This window comes from Colletotrichum acutatum (genome assembly GCF_030867785.1).
Source record: "Colletotrichum acutatum strain CBS 112980 chromosome Unknown BDZ83scaffold_3, whole genome shotgun sequence".
Lineage (NCBI taxonomy): Eukaryota > Fungi > Ascomycota > Sordariomycetes > Glomerellales > Glomerellaceae > Colletotrichum > Colletotrichum acutatum.
In genome coordinates this window covers 76,427-96,113 of record NW_026848997.1, presented here as the reverse complement: position 1 = coordinate 96,113, position 19,687 = coordinate 76,427, and the positions used below count along the sequence as shown (strand labels likewise).

The 19,687-nt window shown below is 53.1% G+C and overlaps 5 protein-coding genes across 5 annotated transcripts; 3 read left to right on the top strand and 2 right to left on the bottom strand.

The window, feature by feature from the left end:
• Positions 1–556: 556 nt before the first annotated feature.
• BDZ83DRAFT_565252 (Poly(A) polymerase central domain-containing protein) lies at positions 557–2,821 on the top strand (the record flags this gene model as incomplete). The annotated part of the gene is made up of 6 exons (XM_060503730.1): positions 557–736; positions 790–1,515; positions 1,573–2,290; positions 2,389–2,500; positions 2,553–2,673; positions 2,765–2,821. The coding sequence occupies 6 exons, from the start codon at positions 557–559 to the stop codon at positions 2,819–2,821; spliced, it is 1,914 nt and encodes a 637-aa protein (XP_060371231.1).
• Positions 2,822–3,658: 837 nt separating this feature from the next.
• BDZ83DRAFT_715068 (misato segment II myosin-like domain-containing protein) lies at positions 3,659–5,530 on the bottom strand (the record flags this gene model as incomplete). Its single annotated transcript, XM_060511708.1, has 5 exons — positions 3,659–3,926; positions 4,002–4,588; positions 4,652–5,093; positions 5,185–5,384; positions 5,459–5,530. 5 exons carry the CDS (start codon positions 5,528–5,530, stop codon positions 3,659–3,661), a joined length of 1,569 nt encoding a protein of 522 aa, XP_060371230.1.
• A 1,952-nt stretch (positions 5,531–7,482) lies between these two features.
• On the top strand, positions 7,483–9,940 carry BDZ83DRAFT_241344 (fork head domain-containing protein). Its single transcript, XM_060501871.1, has 4 exons — positions 7,483–7,793; positions 7,869–8,855; positions 8,916–9,736; positions 9,795–9,940. Exons 1-4 carry the CDS (start codon positions 7,680–7,682, stop codon positions 9,874–9,876), a joined length of 2,004 nt encoding a protein of 667 aa, XP_060371229.1. The 5' UTR covers positions 7,483–7,679; the 3' UTR covers positions 9,877–9,940.
• A 343-nt stretch (positions 9,941–10,283) lies between these two features.
• BDZ83DRAFT_646154 (clustered mitochondria-domain-containing protein) lies at positions 10,284–14,388 on the bottom strand (the record flags this gene model as incomplete). The annotated part of the gene is made up of 4 exons (XM_060509926.1): positions 10,284–14,030; positions 14,084–14,139; positions 14,194–14,277; positions 14,358–14,388. 4 exons carry the CDS (start codon positions 14,386–14,388, stop codon positions 10,284–10,286), a joined length of 3,918 nt encoding a protein of 1,305 aa, XP_060371228.1.
• Positions 14,389–17,119: 2,731 nt separating this feature from the next.
• On the top strand, positions 17,120–18,244 carry BDZ83DRAFT_746588 (uncharacterized protein; the record flags this gene model as incomplete). The annotated part of the gene is made up of 1 exon (XM_060513295.1): positions 17,120–18,244. One exon carries the CDS (start codon positions 17,120–17,122, stop codon positions 18,242–18,244), a length of 1,125 nt encoding a protein of 374 aa, XP_060371227.1.
• Between the last annotated feature and the right edge of the window lie 1,443 nt (positions 18,245–19,687).

The following is a 19,687-nucleotide window of genomic DNA, read 5'->3' as shown; positions in this document are numbered from 1 at the left end:
TGCTGTATTGAGGTCCGCCCAGGGCCTTTTAAGTCGGATTGGCAACATTCAACGGGACCACGGGCACTCACTGGCTAACCCACTGTCCAGCATCGAAAGTGGGTGGGTCGCTTCCGCCTCCATTCATTGGCTAATTGAGATCAGCTTGCGTTAGGTCTGTTCTCCACTGTGCAGACGCGCCTGCTTCCCTGGGCTACCACATTCACCAACGGACCTTGACTGTCAGACTGTCTACCTTACCTATCCGTACCTTGCCTTACCTTACTCAGACCTTTGTGCCTCGCGTCCCAGAGGTGAAAGGTACTAGGCCCTCAGCTGCAAGGTACTTGGTGACCACCTACTTTGGGCTAAGTTATCACAGCGACACCTACTTCGGCTTGGTTGTTTTCGCAGTCAAAGCTTCTTCCTTGACAACCTTTTTCTTTCTCTACTAATTACATCTTCTTTTCCTATCCTCCTTCCATCGTCAGGGTCGCCCAACCGTCGCTTCTTTAGCTAGGCCAGTCCTTATCTGTTTCCTCATCGTATCTATTTCTTCCAAAAGCAACAATCAGCCATGGCTAGCGAGGAAAGACCGTTGGGCGTGACGCCGCCCATCTCTACTGCTCTTCCCACCGAGGCGGAAAACCAAGCGAAGGAAATGCTCATGCAAGAGTTGAGGAAGCAGAACACTTTTGAGAGCGCTGCGGATACCGAAAAGAGGCAAGTTTTCGAATCAAGCCACCGGGCATTCCCGGTCTGTTCTCGCTAACGACCCGCGCGGTTGGCCATAGACACGAAGTCATCAAGCACCTCGAGCGGATATGCGACGAATTTGTGAAACGAGTGGCCCGGAAAAGGGAGGCAGGCAACGAAGCTCTCATCAGAGACGCTAGAGGAAAGATCTTCACCTATGGCAGTTTTCGCTTGGGCGTCTTCGGCCCTGGCTCCGACATCGACACCCTCGTTGTCGCTCCGAAATACGTCACGCGCGCCGACTACTTCGAAATCTTCCCCAGCCTGCTGAAGGAAATGGCGCCTCCTGGCTCAATCACGGATATGGCTGTGGTGGCCGACGCCTTCGTGCCAATCATCAAATTCGAATTTTCCGGTATCAGCATCGATCTGATCTTCTCTCGCATTGCTATGCTAAAGCAATTGAACAAGGACTTTAATGTCCAAGACTCCGGCCTTCTTCGAGGTCTGGATGAGGCCGAGCTTCGGTCTCTCAATGGCACACGGGTTACAGATGAGATTCTTAGCTTGGTTCCCGAGGAAAGCACCTTCAAGTTGGCCTTGCGTGCCATCAAACTTTGGGCGCAGCGTCGGGCCATATATGCAAATATCATGGGATTTCCTGGTGGCGTGGCTTGGGCCATGCTGGTTGCCCGCGTCTGCCAACTATACCCCAAAGCCGCAAGCTCCGTCATCGTCAACAAATTCTTCCACATCATGCGCCGCTGGCCATGGCCACAGCCTGTCCTTCTGAAGCATGTTGAAGGCGGCCCTTTGCAGGTCCGCGTTTGGAATCCCAAGGTCTGCTTCCCCCTCTTCCCTGACCCTAGCTCTATGTGTGCTAAATCAAGTATATAGTTGTACAAGGGAGATCAGTTCCATCTGATGCCTGTCATCACCCCGGCCTACCCTTCCATGTGCGCCACGTACAACATTACCCGGTCAGCCATGACTGTGATCCAGCAAGAGCTCGGCAGAGGATGCGACATTACCGACAACATCATGTTGGGCAAAAGCCCTTGGAGCGATTTGTTTGTCAAGCATACTTTTTTCACCAAGGGGTACAAATATTACATCTCGGTTATCACTGCTAGCACGGACAAAGAAGCACACAAGATCTGGTCAGGCTATGTGGAATCCAAGGTCCGCGTCTTGGTTCAAGGTTTGGAACAGCACCAATCGATAGCTTTGGCCCATGCATTCAACAAAGGTTACGAGCGTCGGCACAGGTGTGCGAACGAGGCAGAAATTTCCCAGGTTCAAGCTGGCAGTTTCTCGTTCCTAGCAAAGGACAGCGACTTCAAACAAGAGGATATCAAGGAAGAGGCGAAGGTTGAAAAGGCTGAGACGGATGAAACGAAGCCCGACTTGAGCAGCATCCCAGGGCTCAAGACGGAACCCACTGATGGCATACCTGGGCTCAAGACTGAAGAAGACGAGACACAGCTAGGGGTGAAGACGGAAGGAGTCAAATCGGAAGGCGAAGATTCCAACGCTCTCAGTCAGACACCGAAGCATAACCCTTATACCGACGTCTTTACCACCACGCACTACATCGGGCTGACCCTGAGCGAAGGTAAGCTCGCTACCGCTCACGAAACCGAATTCACAAATCGGCCTCTTATGCTTTTCCTTCCAGTCTGGGTCAAAGTGGCACGAGAGCTAACTGTTTAGGCGCGAAATCACTTGATCTATCCTATCAAGTCGAGAACTTCAAGGCTCTGTGTACACAGTGGGAGAAGTACGATGCGGCTCTCAACTCGTTGAATGTTCAGCATGTGCGGAGGTAGGCGATACGGACACATTCCCTTTGGTGGCATTCGCTAAGTTCAGGACAGCTTCAACCTTCCCGACGACGTCTTTGAACCCAACGAAACGAAGCCTCAGAAGCCTCAGAAGAAGCGTGTCAACCCGAACGCGAATGGCGCGGCTCAGATCAAGAAGAGAAGTGCTTCAGAGGTACTGCACTGGTTTAGTTCACGGCTACGCTTGAGGGCTCATCGCAAGGCTAGCGAAGCTTTGGTAAGCGCATGGCTGACACGTGGTATAGGAAAACCAAGAACCACCCGCCAAGCGCCAGCAAGCTTCTGTCACGGCTGCCGGTTGAGTATGGACTTTGGAACAAAGCATCCCACGCCATCGACCCCAATAAGGAGTCATGTCTTGCTGCAACCTCTGTCAGCATTGGTAGCATCTTTTGCCTCTGATCCACTGACTAATAGGCCTCACCACATCTTCGAGTTTGACGTCCTCTAACAGGGACTGTCTCGTACCATACCAAAAACTGGATAACATACACCCAGAGAGAGAAAGCGAAATAGACCCACAGAAAAAGGCAGGGGAAAGGGAAATGAAAGAGAAAAAATTCTATCGACGACCTGGCACTACCCTGGTGCCAGTGTATCCGCACTTTACCTGCAAGACCCCCCTTCCATAACCCAATCGTGGGTGGAGATCGCAGAAGCAAAAGCAACAACATACCCGGTATGTCTTGTGGGCTTTGGTAGGTTGCTCGTTCTGGCCTGAGACGAGCGGAGACTACTAAAGAGCATCAGGAACAACACTGTCGCCCACAAGGATGCACTTTGGGACACGTACGCTTTGTAATGCAGGGCGGATTCATTTTCTCTCTGCTTCTTTATGCAAACACGGGCAGGACCATTGAGTCAAGGCGAAGCCAGCTGTATACTAGATACCATCGATTTAGAGGATTGACTATGCTTTGTCCCCAACCTTTGCTCTTGCCTTGCGATGATACCGTGTGACCTCATGGGTGCCTAGGCGACTAGGGGTGTCTGTGCCTCTCTGCCAAATCAACCTGTGAGTGCTGATGTGACCGAGGCGGTGCAATGTGAGACTCAAGATCTGAGGTTTCCTTCATCCTCGAGCCGTTTCAGTTGACGTACTGATTCGCCTAGATTGATTAGAGCTTATCTAAGCTACCTCAATCATCGTCATCATCGCTACCACTAGACCATCCTTCTCGATACGCCTCGGCGAAGTCGGCTAGCTCATTGCTAATGTCTTCTCGGTCCTCCACACCAAGAGAGGATGCGACGGTAGTGCGCAGGGCATTCAGCGCGGCAGACACTGAAGTATCTGTGGAAAGACTGGTCTTGACGCCAAATGACTCGCTCAACGGCTTGCCGCTACCGTCGAGGTAGATATCGGGGAAACTGTCGAGCATAGGGAAGCCCTTATCAGTGAGATACCTGCCATCACAAGTTAGACGTCAAATTACGAACAAGCCTTTGAGAGGATAGCTATGGCTGTCTGTTCTGGCATACCTTTGCGTACTGGTCTCTATGAGCGTAGCTCTTGGCCGCTGTCTGCCATCGCTGCCTTCGCCCTCGTCGTGTTTCAAGACTTGCTGTGAGCCGCGAGTAGTGATTGTCTGCCCAAAAAGGTGAGCCTTGCCGCCTCCGCCATTCATATTCCTTCTCCCAGGAATAGACTTGGATCGGAGGATGTCAAACAAGTCTGTGTCCAGCTTGGTTATCTCGCCAGCTTCGTCATCATCCAAACCTGATTCTGGTGCGCGGATGTCTTGTATCGTTTCCGTGGCCGGGTCGACGACGGTCATTTGCAGACGGCTCATGGTCTGTCTGCCGCGTAGATTCAACCCACTCACCAGCTCGCCGAGGGTTGCCTGCAGACCACTGCCAGAGCTGCTTGAGTTGAGCCGGGAAGCGATACCTGCTGTCTCCATGGCCGTACTCAGCAGGGCTGTGGTTTGCCAAGGAGATTGCATGTCGATGCTGATGTTTGAGTTCAGCTGTGTTTGGGGCAGAGCCATGGGAACCAGCATCGAGGCGTGCTCACACATGTCCTTGACCGTCCTTGCAGTGTTGGCGAGCTGGAGGCGTCTTTGGTCCTGGCGTTGTCATTCAGCTAGACTGCGGGTGTAATAAGCGCGCAAACCAATGTTCGAACTTACGATGCGAGCAGCGGGTACAGGAGTCTGCAGACCCCATACCCAGATCGTAGTCTTGCCATACTCATCCCGCAGGCGCTCTACATAATCGGTCGCGAAGCCTCCCCAGGCGTCATCTATAGTTGTCACGATCTGAAGGCCTTGCATCTGATCGGCCTCCTCTACAAAGGGACGGAAGTCTCGGTCGACAATGTCATGCTCCTTGTCTAGAGAATCGAACAATTCCCTGCCCAGAGACCACTTGTCAAAGGGCCTGATGGAGGAGTTGATTTCATAGTCGTAGAGCTGATTGAGAGACTTTGGGTGGTAGTAGACGCGCGAAAAGTCGGACCAGTACCGCACGTCCGAGGACTTGAGCTTCGGGGCAGGCGTACCGAGGTCAAGACTCTTCTGGTAGGCGCTTGGCTCTACCGGCCTCTGTTTGTGTACTTGCGCAGATCCCTCCCTGGGGTCGACGATGGCATGTTAGATGGCCGGTCTAGGATACTTGAAAAAGCCGACGGCTGGGGCCAAGCAAAGATGGGGGCGTTACGGACCATAAGTGAGCAGGCGCCTCTTCCTGACTTGCTTCGTACAAGGCGTTGATCTTGCGAAGCGAGCCGAAACCGCCCTTTAGATCATAGACGACGGTACGCGGGAGGAAGGTCTCGGAGCCATCTAGGGCCACACCCGGACGCCAGTGGACGTCGTGGTTCACCGGGGACTCGTCCTGGTCAGAATAGGTGAAGTAGGATTCCTGACAACAGGGTCAATTTGTGTTTAGAATAAGACGTATGGTATTCCTCGGTGGTAAGCTCAACGTCTGAATACCTGGGTGTTCCAGAAATGAGTTGCGGCATAGTTGCTCAACTGGCCTAGCTGGAGAGTGATGATTTCGTGCATACTGTCTTGCTCTAACCTGAATTACCAAGGTAGGCACTCAAGACGGGTTCGTTGAGCTGAACCAATCAAAGATGTTCCGGCAAGGTGAGCCGGGGGGTTACTGCGGATGGATCCGAAACTGGTAGGGAACGGGACGGGACTTGGACTTGGGCTTGGACTTTGCAATCTCAGTGCCAGGGCCATTTGGGCCGTTGAAGTGCGTCAAGTGAACCCGGTAGTGGGGTAGGTCTTGGACGTGGGCCGGGCTTAGGGTGGCCGGCAACGGCATCCGACCCCGTCAGAGAACGGTCGCTGATCTACCGTCCCATCTTCCATCTACCAGTACATGCACCCCGTCTTGCGGTACTTGCTTGCCTAGTTGACATTGATCATTGCTCAGGAGCGAGTTCTTCCCCAAGCACGACTACCTACCCTAACCATTCGTGGATGCCCACGAGCAGGCACTTGGCTTATGATCGGCTTGTGAATGAACTAATGGATTTTTCATCAAGGGCGAAACCATGCTGGTCCTTATTGAAAACAAGGGAGCGTTAGCAGAAACCGAGCAGCCTGAGCTGGAGCACCACCCGCAGGCATCTGGGAAAGTTGACTAGCTTGACTGGCACACATCCAAATTGTCTCACAGCACGGAGGATTTTAGATTCCAGCAAAAGGAGGAATACGAAAATGGGAGCAGACAACCTCTCCCCCTTGAGTGGGGGCCAATCGGGGCTCCCATTTCGAGGTCATACACAAGTCAGCAGGCGGTCGTGCACATCCCAGTGTGAGTCAACCTCGGCGAGCGAGATGCGCCGCTGCACCATGGCGAGGAATGAGGTGTCGAAATATCGTGTTGGACCGGCCAAGGCCCCTTCAGACATATTGTCAAGGGGTAGCTTAGGTAGAAGCAATTGGGCTGATTCCAACTCCTACTATCGAAAGGTGTTCAGGGCTTTCTTTGGCTTTAGGCCAAGGCAGGGTGGACGGATTATTGTTACTTGGACCTTCCATTGGAGGGCACCTTATCCAAACTCTGTACTTAGGTACCTTAGGTGGAGGTGGAGGTAATTACGTCAGGCGGAAGTGGCTCTGGGCACATGAAGGTCCCTGGCGTGCGGACGGGATGGAATCCAATTACCTTGGGCTGCTGAAAGTAAAGTGAGGAGTAAGGTACGTTAAGGTAGGTATGTGATGAACCTAAGAGCTGAAGGCGACAGTGGAGGGCTCAGAGAAAATGCTTGCGAAGGTTCAGCACTTGAGCTCAGCCAGGTTCTCGGGGCGCCGCACTGTTCCGAACAGTTTGAGCATACTGTACGCGTGAAGTGGTGGCCCAACCAGCAGAATGGCCTGGAAACATGGAAAATGGGAGGGGAAGAGGTACGCTGTGGGGCAAAGAGCACGGGCGGGCTGAGGCCGCGCCCCTCTCCGAGTGCCCCTTTCCATTCACTGAGGACGAGGTGGGGTGCTCTATGTACCAAAGTACCCGCACAGTGCCGTGTTACCAATTAACGCCTCCCCCTTCTCTCGAAAAAGCGACGCGTTTACCAGAATTTCGCGACCGTCACCATCTCAAACCCTTGCACATCCAATACGGCTTTCACACAACTTCAGCTCCCACCACTCATCTCCTTCCTCACCTCATACCTTCCAGGACGGAAAACCTACCACTCTACTGCCTTTGGTGGCGTCGCTTACACGGCCATCACGACATTAGAAAGTTGCGTCTCAATGAGCAACCTTTCTACCTTAGTTGCCTTGTTCTACCATACATCCTGAGAGCGTGTCGCAAGCGCGGCTCAACACCACCACCACCCACCCACCTTTCCCAACCTCGCGACGTACATTACCTTGACATTTATCCTTTCACAAAGGAGTGCCAAATTTTTACTACAATCACCTTACCCCCGTCTCACATTGTCGCAGAAAATATAGAGACACCATACCTCTTTGTGGCACTTGCCTGCCCCGGACTTTTAGATCCAGCCCAGCCAGCCCTTCACCCTTCACGACTTGACGAGACACGACTTTCCCGTTCCTTCATTCCTTACACCTCTGAGACCAACTACTTCAATCAACCGCCCGCCATTGTTTATACCTTCCCGCGCTCCGCCTTCCGTTCTGTTCTGGCCCCTTTCGTACAGAGGTGCCGCATGCTCGAGGCTCCTCCACCATGCCCGCCTCAGCAAAGCGCTCCCAGCGTACTCGTCGCGACACTCGCCGCGATACCTCCCCCGCGAGATTAGAAGACAGCTCCCCAACTCGGCCAGCAAAGCGCCGAAAGAAGGTAATTTGATGCCTCTGCTCCCTACTGACAATCCAGTCCTTGCATCATCAATGACACTAACGCCGCTTCGATCAGGTTGATGATCCTCCGCCTACCGAACCCGCCGACGATGACGAATCCAACCTCACTGCCGACCAGTCGGCTCAACCTGTAAGCGACGATGATCAGCTGCTCGCGCAAGTAGTTCAGCACTTTCAAATTCCCAAAGAGGGCGCGCCCCAAGCCAGCAAGGACCATGCGAACTCGATACATGAAGCCAATGGCAGCGGAGTTCAGGCCTATGCCAAAATCGCCGCCCAGGACTGGACTTTCTACATCACAAAACTTATCGTCAATATTGGACGCCCGTCTGAGGGCGTCACCGAGGATGACGAAGACTTCATCCACATCGATCTTGGCCCGAGCAAGATGATCTCTCGACAGCACGCCCGGATTTACTTCAGCTCCAAGGAAGAAATATGGTTCCTCGAGGTCAAGGGAAGGAATGGTGTAAAGGTGAACAATGTTCCCATGAAGCAAAAGAGCCTGAGGCGCCTGGAAGGAGGTGAGGTTCTGGAAGCAGGCGGCACGGAAATGATCTTCGTTCTTCCAACCGAAATCAGTCCCTTACACATCGATCCTCTCTATCTCAAGAGGGCTGGATTATCGCGTCAACAAATGACGAGCCCTCAACCGAGAACGGATCTGCCGGATGAGCCATCTTCGGCTCTAGGCTCGACCATTAGAAGTTCTCGGGGCTCCCAATTTCGCCAACCGATTGCCCCGGCCCCGGCAGATTACAAGCGGCCCGGAACCCCTCCTTCTGCGATCCGCGGCAAGCCTACACCGTCGCAACACAAGTCACCACACTACTCGAGTTCAGGCACCTTGTTGCTGAACTCCAACGATATTGATCTCAGCCTTGACGAGAACAAACACATCAAGCCCCAATACAGCTATGCGCAAATGATTACCCAGGCGATTATCAATACGCCAGAAAGGAAGCTGAATCTTAACGGTATCTACAACTTCATCATGAACAACTATGCATATTACAAACACCAGCAGGCTGCTGGTTGGCAAGTAAGGCTTAATCCTGTCGGATCCCCCGCGCAATCTCTGTCTTACTAACGTTGGTTAAAGAACTCTATTCGCCACAATCTGTCGCTGAACAAGGCCTTTGACAAGGTTGCCAGATCGACAGACGAGCCTGGGAAGGGCATGAAGTGGCAGATTGTTCCAGAGGCCCGGGAAGAGATGACCCGAAGCGCATACAAGGGGGGTAGAGGCGGTCACAGAGGCTCTTCCGCGCCGTCATCGCCCAACAATCAGCTAAACTACATTACTCATGGACCAAGGGATGTGAATGCCAGAGAGCCCGCGTCGGCGCGGAAGAGGAAGGTATCCGTAACGGGATCACCTCCGAGCTCCTCACTAGCCGCCGTTCAATCGACTCCAGATCGCAGCACGCGCCGCCTTGCCCCTCCGAGCACTGCCATGACCATTGATGGCAGTCCTCTACCGAGGCCGCGAAAGGGCGGCGCATCTGCATCGAACAGCTTTCCCTCCACCAGCTACCACGATCAATCACCCACACTCACCTCATCATATCTACCAGACGAAGGCGCGTCTTTCGTTACACCTGCCCCTCACCGTGTTCATCCCCGACTGGCGCCCCCAAGCACCGCACAGCGGCCCAGTCAACACATGCCAACCAGTTCCCCAGCGCCCTTCTGGAAATATGCAGATATCGGTAGCACGCCTCTGAAACCTGCTGCTCATTTCGACATGAGTCCTTCTAAGCCGTCTCTGGGCGGAATACCGCAAAGTAGTAGTCCGCCTCCTGCGAAGTCACCAAATCTTAGCCCTACAAGATCTCAACACAAGGAATCGTCACGAGAGGCACCGAGCGAGCCGTCGAACCCACCCGAGATTGAAGAAGACCAAGGTTTTGATTTAGCAAAGTAAGTCTTGTCAACATCATTTATCGTAAAACTATTTCATGACTAACATCCAATCCAGGGGTTTCCAAAGTATTGGGTCATACCACGCACCTGTCGGCCGGGGATTATCAGTAGCTAGCGCCATGAACGGTCACTCATGAGAAAAACCTGAGCCGCTTTTGGCAGGACAATAAAGCCCATGCTCCCTTATGATAATGTGTTACAGTAAACATGCGAATTGAGAGCATTCGTGAGAGTGAAGATAGTGTAATTCTCAAGGGCTCCGCCACTCGCCCATGCCACATTCCTACGTGATACCTATATGAATATATATATATACGTCGTAGTATCCACAGATGCACCGACCAATGCTTTTCCTACTCCCGTCCGATGTTTACAAGTACAAATGCCTGCCTAGGCGCCATCGCCAGATATTCAAGGATTCAAATATTCAAACGCGAGTGCCTGGTCCGTTACAGCCAAAGAGAAACCGCCTGACCTGATCATTCATAGTTTAAGCTTGGAGACGGTTGCGACGTCAAATCATTCGACGTCAGCTTTCCTCTCTTTACTTCGAAGACTTGCCCCTCCTCTTGGGGTTGCCTCGGCTCGGTCTTCCCTTGGAAGGCTTGCTTTGGTCGGTACCCTCGATAAACTTGATCAGCTCATCGATGCTGCGCGAATCCATCCCTGAGGGGTTGCCCAACTGCGAGCTGCTGCTCGGTCCAGCGGACACGCTGGGAGCAGTAGCGGAAGCCTGGTAGGGCGCACCCTTGGGGGTAAAGCGGATACCTGCGCGCAAACGACGAGCCTGCGCATCCTTCTGGTGCTTAGCAATGGAAACAGCGTTCTGCGTAAGCTGCTCGAGCCAGCTCTCGGCCTCCTTGGTGTTCTTGTCCTCGGGTCCGAGCTCGCCCAGGAAGATGTTGTAGGACTCGCGCATGCGGCTGACGGCTCCCTTAGAGTCTTGGTCCAGAGCCAATGCCTGAGCAAGCTGGAACAGGAGGGTGGCGGCGTTGATTGAGTTCTTGCCGAAGACACTCTCGCAGATGCGGAGGGACTCTTCGAACCACAGACGGGACTCGTGGTACGCCTTAAGGTGCTGAAGCATGACAGCGCCATTGTTGATGGTTGTAATGGAGTCGGGGTGGTCAGCGCCATAGATGATCTTCCACAGCTTCAGCGCGTGCTTGGCGTAGATAAGCGCACCGTTGCTGTCGCCAGCTTGGTGGAGGAACAAGCTCAGGTTGAGGTAGTTGAGCAGAGTCTCGGCAGAGTCAACACCGACAGTCCTCTCGGAGACGACAATGGCCTTCTTGGCGAGCTCAACAGCTGCTTCCTTCTCATCCAGCTGGTAGTACAGCATAGACAAGGTGTTATAAACGCGGGCGACTTCGGGGTGAAGGATGCCGTAAATCTGCTCGTGCAGAGACAAGGACTCGAGAAGAAGCTCCTGGCCAAGCTTGCGCTGGTTTTGCATGATAGAGATGCGGCCGGCCTCCAGAGCCTCCTCCGCAAGAGTGCTGCGGGGACAAGAGTGCTTCACGATGGGCACAACGTTGACAATATCGTCTGCTGTGAATGTGGTGTTGGGAGCAGGAGTTGGGGCTGGTGCAGCCGCTTCCTTGGTCGCCGCCTTCTTGTTCTTCTTCTTCTTATTTCCCTCCCCGTTGGTCTGTCCATTGGTCGCAGGAGTGCCGTTGGTCACAGGAGCTTGCTCAACCGGCTTGTCTGTGAAGTTGTACTCCTTTGCTTGCAGCTGGAAACCGAGCTTGAGAGAGATCTCACGAAGGACCTGCAGAGGCTTGAGGTTGCTGTAGAAATCGGCATCGAGCTTGTACCGGTATCTCTTCAAGGTCTCCTGAGAGATGCTTTCGCGGAGAGACTCTGGCGTGACCTTCTCGAAGGACAGATCGGCATCAGTGTACAGTGACTTCAGGACAGCGTCAGACTCGGCCGCTGGCTTAGGACTCAGCTTGTAACCCAAGAGGCAGTTAAGAAGATGAGAGATGCAGGCTGATGAGAAAGGTGCCGGCAGGTGTCTGAGGTAGTTTGAGGCGACATGCTTGAAGGAACGAGCAACCATGTCCTGGATGCAAATATCTTTCAGGCACTGCAGGCGAGGTTCAGAAGCGAGTTGTGCCACCTTTCCAGTGTACCTGATGTTGATGCCTCTCTTGTGCAAGAGACGACCCAGGGATTGGCCATCCATGGGGAAGCTGATATCGCAATCGGTAAGCTCACGAACGAGGTCAGGAATGACCTGGTCGCGAAGGTACTTAGATGCAAGGCGAACATCCTCCTCGTCCTTCTTCATCTCCTCCTTCTCGGCATCAGTCTGTGGGACCTGGCCACTGAAGACGTCGGGGTTGAGCGAAAATGCGAACTTGGAAAGGTCGATGTGATCTTTCGAATCCGTCGACTCCTTCAGTGCTTCCGCCTCCTTTGTCTTTGGCTTCTCCGCCTTGACCTCCTTCTTGTTGGCCTCCGACTCTTCTTCGCTCTCGCTTTCACTTTCGCTCTCACTCTCACTCTCCTCGCTGTCGTCACTTTCGTCACTGTCATCGCTATCATCTTCCTTCGCGGAGGCATCCTTGCTCTTCTTGGGCTCAGCTGGGCTTTCGTCAGTCGCAGCCTTGGTGTTCTGCCCACGGCGTGCCAGCTCCTCGTCAACCCAAGCCTTCATCTTCTTCCGCCCATACGAGTCAATCAGCTCTGGGCGAAGGACGGCCATACGGTGAGGGTACTCGACATCACCCTTCTCCTCGAGCCAGTCAATATCCAGAGGCGTCACACGGTACAGGTCGAGGACATATTTACGTCCGTCGGTTCCCAACAAGCCCTTAGTCTCCACGCTGGCTTCGAGATCAAATCGTTTGCCATCCTTATCCCAGACAGCATGCTTCTTGACCTTGATAGCCTGAGACAGCTTGGAGAAAACGTCGGCAAATCGTTCGTCTGCCGCAACGTTCTCTTTGCCATCCACGGCACCATAGTCGATCTGATTTTCGCCAGGCTCCCTCTGCTTAAAGATTCCTGGGACAATGCTTTGACCAACAATACGCTTGCCAAGGTAGTCAATAACAACTGTAGCAGGGGTGAAGAGACCATCAATGTCAAGCTGGTTCACTAGCCTGACTCCTGCGACATCCTTGCCGGTGGCAACACGAGCTGCCTCGTCGCCTCCCTCAGAAGTGAAGGTTTTCACTCCATCAGCACCAAAAGAGAAGAAGATGTTGTTGTAAACGAAAATCTGGGCATCTTTGCATTCCGTAGGGTTCAGCGGAGGGATTTCGCCACGGGCAACGAGCACAGCACCGCGGGTGGCCGCGTCATTGTAGTCGGCGAAGAGCTTGGACATGAGACGCTCACGGAAAACTCGGTCCTGAACGGTCTCACTGGGAAGCTCTCTTGCAGATTGGAACTCCTCGTTCCAGTCTCTCAGTGTGTCGGTGTTGTCGGCGCCTGCAATGAGATACGTCTCCTGGGAACGTGTCCAGTCAGGGGTGTGGACGGAGAGGGGAGAGTTGGATGACGGCACGATCCATGGCGCAGAGGGTATCGCGTTGGTGATTTGGAAAGTCGCCAGAGGGTCCTTGCGGTTGTTGAACTCCTGGAGCTTGAGGAAGGATGCCGAGAAAGACGGCGAAATCTGGTCGAGGAGCCCGAGCAGAGAGTGGTTCGAAGCGGCTTTGGGTGCCGGGCGAGGGAAAGGATCGAACTTGGCATTGGAGGACTTATTGATGAAGAATCCTCCAACATGGGCTGTGATTTGGTGTTGCTCACCCTCGTTAGTAGTAGCAAGCAGGTACAAGAGATGTCCCTTTTGCTTGAGGTGGGGCGGCGGCGGGTTCCACGGGGAAAGAGTAATGGTCTTGACCGTCTTGGGCGCCTCTTCCTCCTCGACGGGAGGCAACAAAGTCGAGATTGGAACCGGTGTCCCAAAGCTGTAATCCTCCTTTGTCTCTTTGGCAGCCTCCGTCTGCTCTGCGTTGGTCTGTTCCTCGGATGGCGGCAAGACACTGTCAAGCAGAGAGAGACCGGGTAGAATGCCCTGGACAACGTCGGTGCGGTCTCCAGCGGCACCAATGAGCTCTCTAATTCTCACGAGGTGTATACGGGCCTCCTTCTCAGTGTATGGGTCTTCGACCAATGTGACTTCGGGGCTTTCGACCAGGCCCTCGATCTCGGATATCGGGAGGAAATCATTGACGCGTTGGCCGCGGTGCTCCAGGTGGAAGCAAGTGTACTGGAACGCCACAGGGAGGTCGATGATGGACTGTCGAACTTCGTGAACCTGCTCTTGTGGGGACACCTGTACAAAACTGGTCAGTGAATGTATACGCGGGTGGACTAAGCACAGCTAACCGTAATTTGCATCTGACGGGGCTCGTTGGGAAGTTTGATCGTAAGGGTAACCAAGGCTACTATGCATCAGCATTGGACGTCCCAATCCCATGAAAGCGTGCATTACTCACCGTCTAGGCCTTGATCGATCTCTCCCTCAGCCTGGAGTTCGGCCTCGGCCTCAGTGGGAGGCGCTACCTCCTTTTCGGCATTTTCTGGAAGGACTCAATGTTTAGCTTGGGACTGTTTGGTGGCTGCAATGCGTATGTTGATTTTGCTCGTGGAGAGTTGGTACCTTTGCCTTTGGGTTGGTCGGATTGGGACATTGGTACTTGATTTACGCAGAAATACCGGAAGAAACTGGAGTTTATGTTTCTCGACGGAGAAGAGAACCCTGGGAGGGAATAGATATATAATCGAAGCTTCGAAGTGGAGAGGGTTGGCAAGAATTGAGCAATCGCACAAATCAATGCAGATACACAATTAATATAGGGTAGAACGGTGTAAGTAGCGGTCTGTGGAATATGGATGCGCAGCTCCGAAGTGACGGGTGGCAGAAAGTAATACTCGGCCTGAGAGAGGATATGAGGTTTCCAACTCGACGGCCAGTTGCGGATCGAAAGGGGGGTGGTAGAGAAAAGGTGAGAGGGTAGAGTGCCTTTTGGAAACAATCGGGGAAAAAAATTCACGGCAGAAAAAAAGTCGCGTTGTCATTCATCAATTGACGGCAATGCACCGGCCCGGCAAAGCTGGAGCTGTCGGTTTTTTCGGGCCCACTCCGCTTGGGGAGCTCTGTCAGTCGTCGTCGGTTCTCCCTAAGCTGTCCCGGAAGGTAGCGAGCCCTGACAGAGCCTCCCGTAGCGAGGCCCGGTCCTCACTAGAGTCTGTACCTTAGGTAGTGACTCTGCGCCTACTTCTTTGCCTCTAAAGGGTCAAGCACTCCCTATTGAATATGTCCATATGCAACTCACTCACTTAAAGCATCTATCCGAACTGATTGCTGAACGCTTTCGGAGACATGTCGAGTTCTCAGCGTCCATGATTACACCACCGTGGGCACGACCAGAAATACAAGTTGCTTCCTTTCAGCCGTTCTTACGTAAGGCATTCTGGAGGGATACTCCAGGTTTTTGAGCTGGGGTGGGTCATTCACATGTGACCGTCCAATTAGCGCTGCGCTATGTAGCCTAACCCTTTTTGGCGACCACTCTACCGTTGTCAATACACACACCATACCTGATTAGGGATTTTGTAAACATTCAATGTGATGGAAATAACCCATCCCAGCTTCACTCATCAACTAATCAGCATATTATGAGCTAACTCCTCAATATCAGCACACTACGCCCATATTCACTATTGCTCTGATTGGCAGCTATCTTTACTTTGCACGCATATTTACGAGCACTCAAACACTCACTTGCCACTCAGCTTACTCTCATACTGCGTATCTGAGCAGCTGTGGGTTTGGGGAGTCGCCATCACCAATTGACATCGATACTGGCCAAGCGACGCAGCAGATTCACTTCGTCATTCTCCAATAACATACATCACCGGATTCTCATACGTCAAAACATATTCTATCCAATGTTTTGAAATACCCACTATCGGCTACAGAGTCTTGGGTTTGACACGAGTGGAGTGACCGGTGTACCAGAAATGGCGAAGTTGAGCAACGAGATTCGGAGAAGCGAGATCAGAGCAGAAACGGATCGTATCCGACCTCCCAGCCGTTCTGGTCTGCCTTGGACTTCTTCGAGATGTCAAAGACTTTTACGTCCTCTTCAGTCGCGGATCGTTTTGCTACGGAAGATTGCGATAGCCGAGAGAGCTGCTTGCGGGCAGAATGAACCTGAGAATGAACACCTCGAGGATGCGCTAGATCGCCAAACGGCCAGAAATCCGAACCTCATGGTCGGACCCTACCCCTCTAAGACACAACGACAGCGCCCGCGCCGTACATATTCCAAGAAGTTGACTGACTCCTCGGGAGACGACGGCATTATGTCATCGAGGTCTACCATCCGACCCAAGAGTCTTCGACAAAAGCAGAAGAATTCTTCTTCCGGAATGCCTAGCGTCTCAACGCCAATTCTTCGCAAAGTCAGGCACCACATCGCAACGTCGCCGAGTGTTGGCCTTCCAGAATGCCGGGGGGCAGGAAGCAGCTGTATGCCCCTAAAGACTACGCGACGGGGGCCACTGGGCAGTTCAATGTCTAAATTAACGCGCCTCAGAGACACACTGCCACCGGGAAGGTACAAGCTTTACGAGGGTGTACTACACGACCTGGATACTCTCCTGCGCTCAACGATACTGAACCATTCTGCAGGCGATAAGAAGTCGTTATTGTCAATGTGCCTCAACAAAGTGCCTCAGTGCGCGACGGAAATCGAAAACTGGGAGAAATCTCAGGCCGTGAATAACGGACCGGTGTCCTCTATCAAGCAAACGGCTTATTCTTTACGCGTGTACGATGAGCTACAGACCCTTGGAGGCACCGACAACGGCTGGAATCACTTGCGCACACTCTTACGGGCACACGCTATCCATCTTCTCAAAGGAGTCATTGGGGAGGGTTTGCTCGATGTCTCCTTTATCCGCATCTTGATCGATCATTGCAAGGCCATGCAGTTTCTCCACGAAACAGCAGGTCTCACGGAAGCTCTGGTTTGCTTCCTTTACTCCGAGCCCCTAGAATCAAGAGATGCGCCTCAAACCAGCAGGGAAGGCCAGCTACCAGCCTATTTGCTAGGCCTTGCGGAGGACCCAATTGTGGAATCTCATTTTCTCGAAACGTTCTCATCACTGTTGGTTCATAGACGACTCCCCGTCGGCATGGTCGCAGGAAGAGATTTTGGGGGCTTGTGGAGTATAGCGGCTTCCGCTGTACTCGAGAAAACAGCACGCCCTTCTGCAACTGAGTTCGCATCAACCGGACTTGCATTTCTGTGTGTGAATGCCTACCCCAGACGTCACAGGCGTTCCTCGGCGCTCACAACGGAATCAAAATCCGCCATGCTCACTTTAATGAGTGTACTTGGTGCATTGTCAGCCATGGCTATGATTTCGCAGGATTTCGGAAATACTGCATCCGGTGCCAGTGTAAGTCAGAGAAGTCGGACCCAGAGAGTGGTAATTCATATCCTTCACCAAGCACTGAGACTGGTGAGAAGTCGTGTCGGTAGCAAGGAAGCCGCGTATCCCCTTTTACTGGCATTGTTTCTGTCTCTGTCCCCCAGAGCGGCGCACGAAGCCACTCGGCTCCGATTGAAGGCGGCGATAGACGGCTTCGGACATGGTCAGGGCCTGGGAAAAGCCCCAACTACGGGCAACGATGGCAGTCAGCTTCTCGACACCACTGTCGACATCACCTGCTCAATTGCTCACTGTTGTGGGAGAGCCACTGGCCAGCCATCCAACTCGTACTTTGCCAAAGTCTGCGAACTCATCGATACCATTCAGACGCCAAGGTTCGCAAGATTGAGAGGCAATGGTGCCTTTGTTTTGGCCCAAAAGACGGACGATCTACGCGATCTCGTGTTTGCAGAGACGTTGAAGAAAGACCTGGCCGAGAGAGACGGCATGGTCGTAGCCAAGGGCAACTTTACGGGGTTTCGGTGGGAAGAAGGCATCAGCGAATGGATTGCAGTAAGCCCGTTGGCAAGAAGGCAAGGAGACTTCAGCCGAGAAACCCTACCTCGGCGCCGAAGCGGAAGACACAACAGTGGCAAAGACGACGTCCGGGTGCTGGCGGATCGATCGGAGCCGGATCCAACCACGGAAGGAGCCGACAAAACCGGGCCTTTGGTTACCGCAAGCCCTGGACTGACGGGTCAGTCCATTGGTGACCAAGTGGGCCGACGACTGGCGGGGAAGAGGAAGAGTCCGGATACACAAAACGAGGATCATGGCAGCCGCAAGAGAAACTCGGGCGCTGGAATCGCTGGAATGGACGGAGTTGACGGGGTTGATGAGCTTGGCATGGGTCTAGAGAACTGGCCACGAGTTCTGGGCAAGTCCCGATTGGGAAGCCATGTTGCAGGAGCCAGGAGACGGGACGGGTGCCGGCGGGTTATCCGGAGCAGCGAGACGTGGTCCCGCAAGGTTTTGGCAGACTTGGGCGAGCAGGCCATCCTCATTGACTGCGGTCTCAACGACGAGGATGAGCTGGGAATTTAATGACAACTGCAACAAGTAGATTGGATTGGCCATGACAGTCCAGCCCATTGGGCATGGATATGTCAGTAACTTTTGTGCGAGTCAACAGGATGCAAAATAGCCATCAGCTGCGTTTCAGATCCTTGCCAATGTGTGGAGGTACGACTAGGGACATGGCATAGGGTTGTCGCCGATGTGGACCTCGCCTCTCTTTTTCTTCTGTAGCCTTCACCTCCAATCAATATTCACTTGAGTTGCTTATCCGACGTTCTCGTAATGGTGCGGCACGCCCGTGGCGGCGCGAGCAAGATATCTTGACATTTCAGAGTGATTGGCCGGCGGCGCATGCGTATGGCCCCTTCGAGATGGAGGACTTCTGACACATGAGCTGGCAGGTAGTACGACTGCAGTGACAGGAAGATCCGAAGGGGATGCCCAATTGCGACTGACGGGAGATCAAGAAAGTTTGTCGCAATCGGACGGTTTGAGTTGTCCAGAACTTCAGACAAAGTTCCCGTAGCAGACGTGATGCGTTTCCTGTCAGGGCGGTATGTTTTGGTTATGCGCTGGGTCAACTGGCCGCAACATCACGGGGGATAAACGGGCCGTTCAAGTAATTGATGACAATTAGTGTAGAAACACCAGGAAACGGTTGCAGATCACTGAGGCTAATGGCGGGCAGGCCCATTCAGTGGATCATAATAACCTTGATGAGGGCCTTGAACTCTGAAGAGGGCAGTACCGTGTCGATTCCTGCGATAAGATGTTCGAGATGTCCATACAAACCAGGCTGTCAGTATCTGAGCATTATGCCGTGCGCTTGAACAACGATGGCAGGGACACAGGGGCCTTCTTGGCCTCCCTTTAGTGTTTTGCTCGGAATATTGCAACGAGGGCCCAAAAAAGCTCTGTTCTGTCATTGGGATGTAGGTGGTGGGCAGCGACCCAGAGATAATAGACTCAAGAGCTGAGGCATGGTAAGCTGATGTGCCTCGCTCTCAGGGATTCAAAGCCTGAGCCAGTACAGGGAGGTAGCGATTGGCTATGTAAGCCATGATTCGAGACAGGACTACGACACTGCACTTGATGATTCGCAATATATTACGCACACCACAAGTTGCATGCTTCGCTGTGGCAATGGCATGAAACTTTTAGATTCTCTTGATGGTGAGCACGTTTGGAACCAGTGCTCTAGGGTGGAGATCGACGTGATAAGGCATCGAGAAGGATGTGTGGACAGACAGCCTGTTCGCCAGTGTTGCGTTGATAGAATAGACCCATTGAGATCTCCAGAGTCTAGCACCTCACTCGTCTCAGAATGCGATCCAATGACTGCGGCGGCATGGTCGTGACAAACGGTCAACATGTACTCGCAGACAGCCCCGACTAGAAGTTGGCTAGCTAGCGAATCAAGCCATCTGCAAATCAATTTCGCGCTGAGGCTGGGGCGTTTCTTCTTCCGCT

Coding starts and splice junctions, on each gene's coding strand:
- BDZ83DRAFT_241344 (XM_060501871.1), top strand. CDS start 7,680: ATGCCCGCCTCAGCAAAGCGCTCCCAGCGTACTCGTCGCGACACTCGC. Junction 8,856..8,915: donor AGCAGGCTGCTGGTTGGCAA/GTAAGGCTTAAT, acceptor CGTTGGTTAAAG/AACTCTATTCGCCACAATCT. Junction 9,737..9,794: donor CAAGGTTTTGATTTAGCAAA/GTAAGTCTTGTC, acceptor CATCCAATCCAG/GGGTTTCCAAAGTATTGGGT.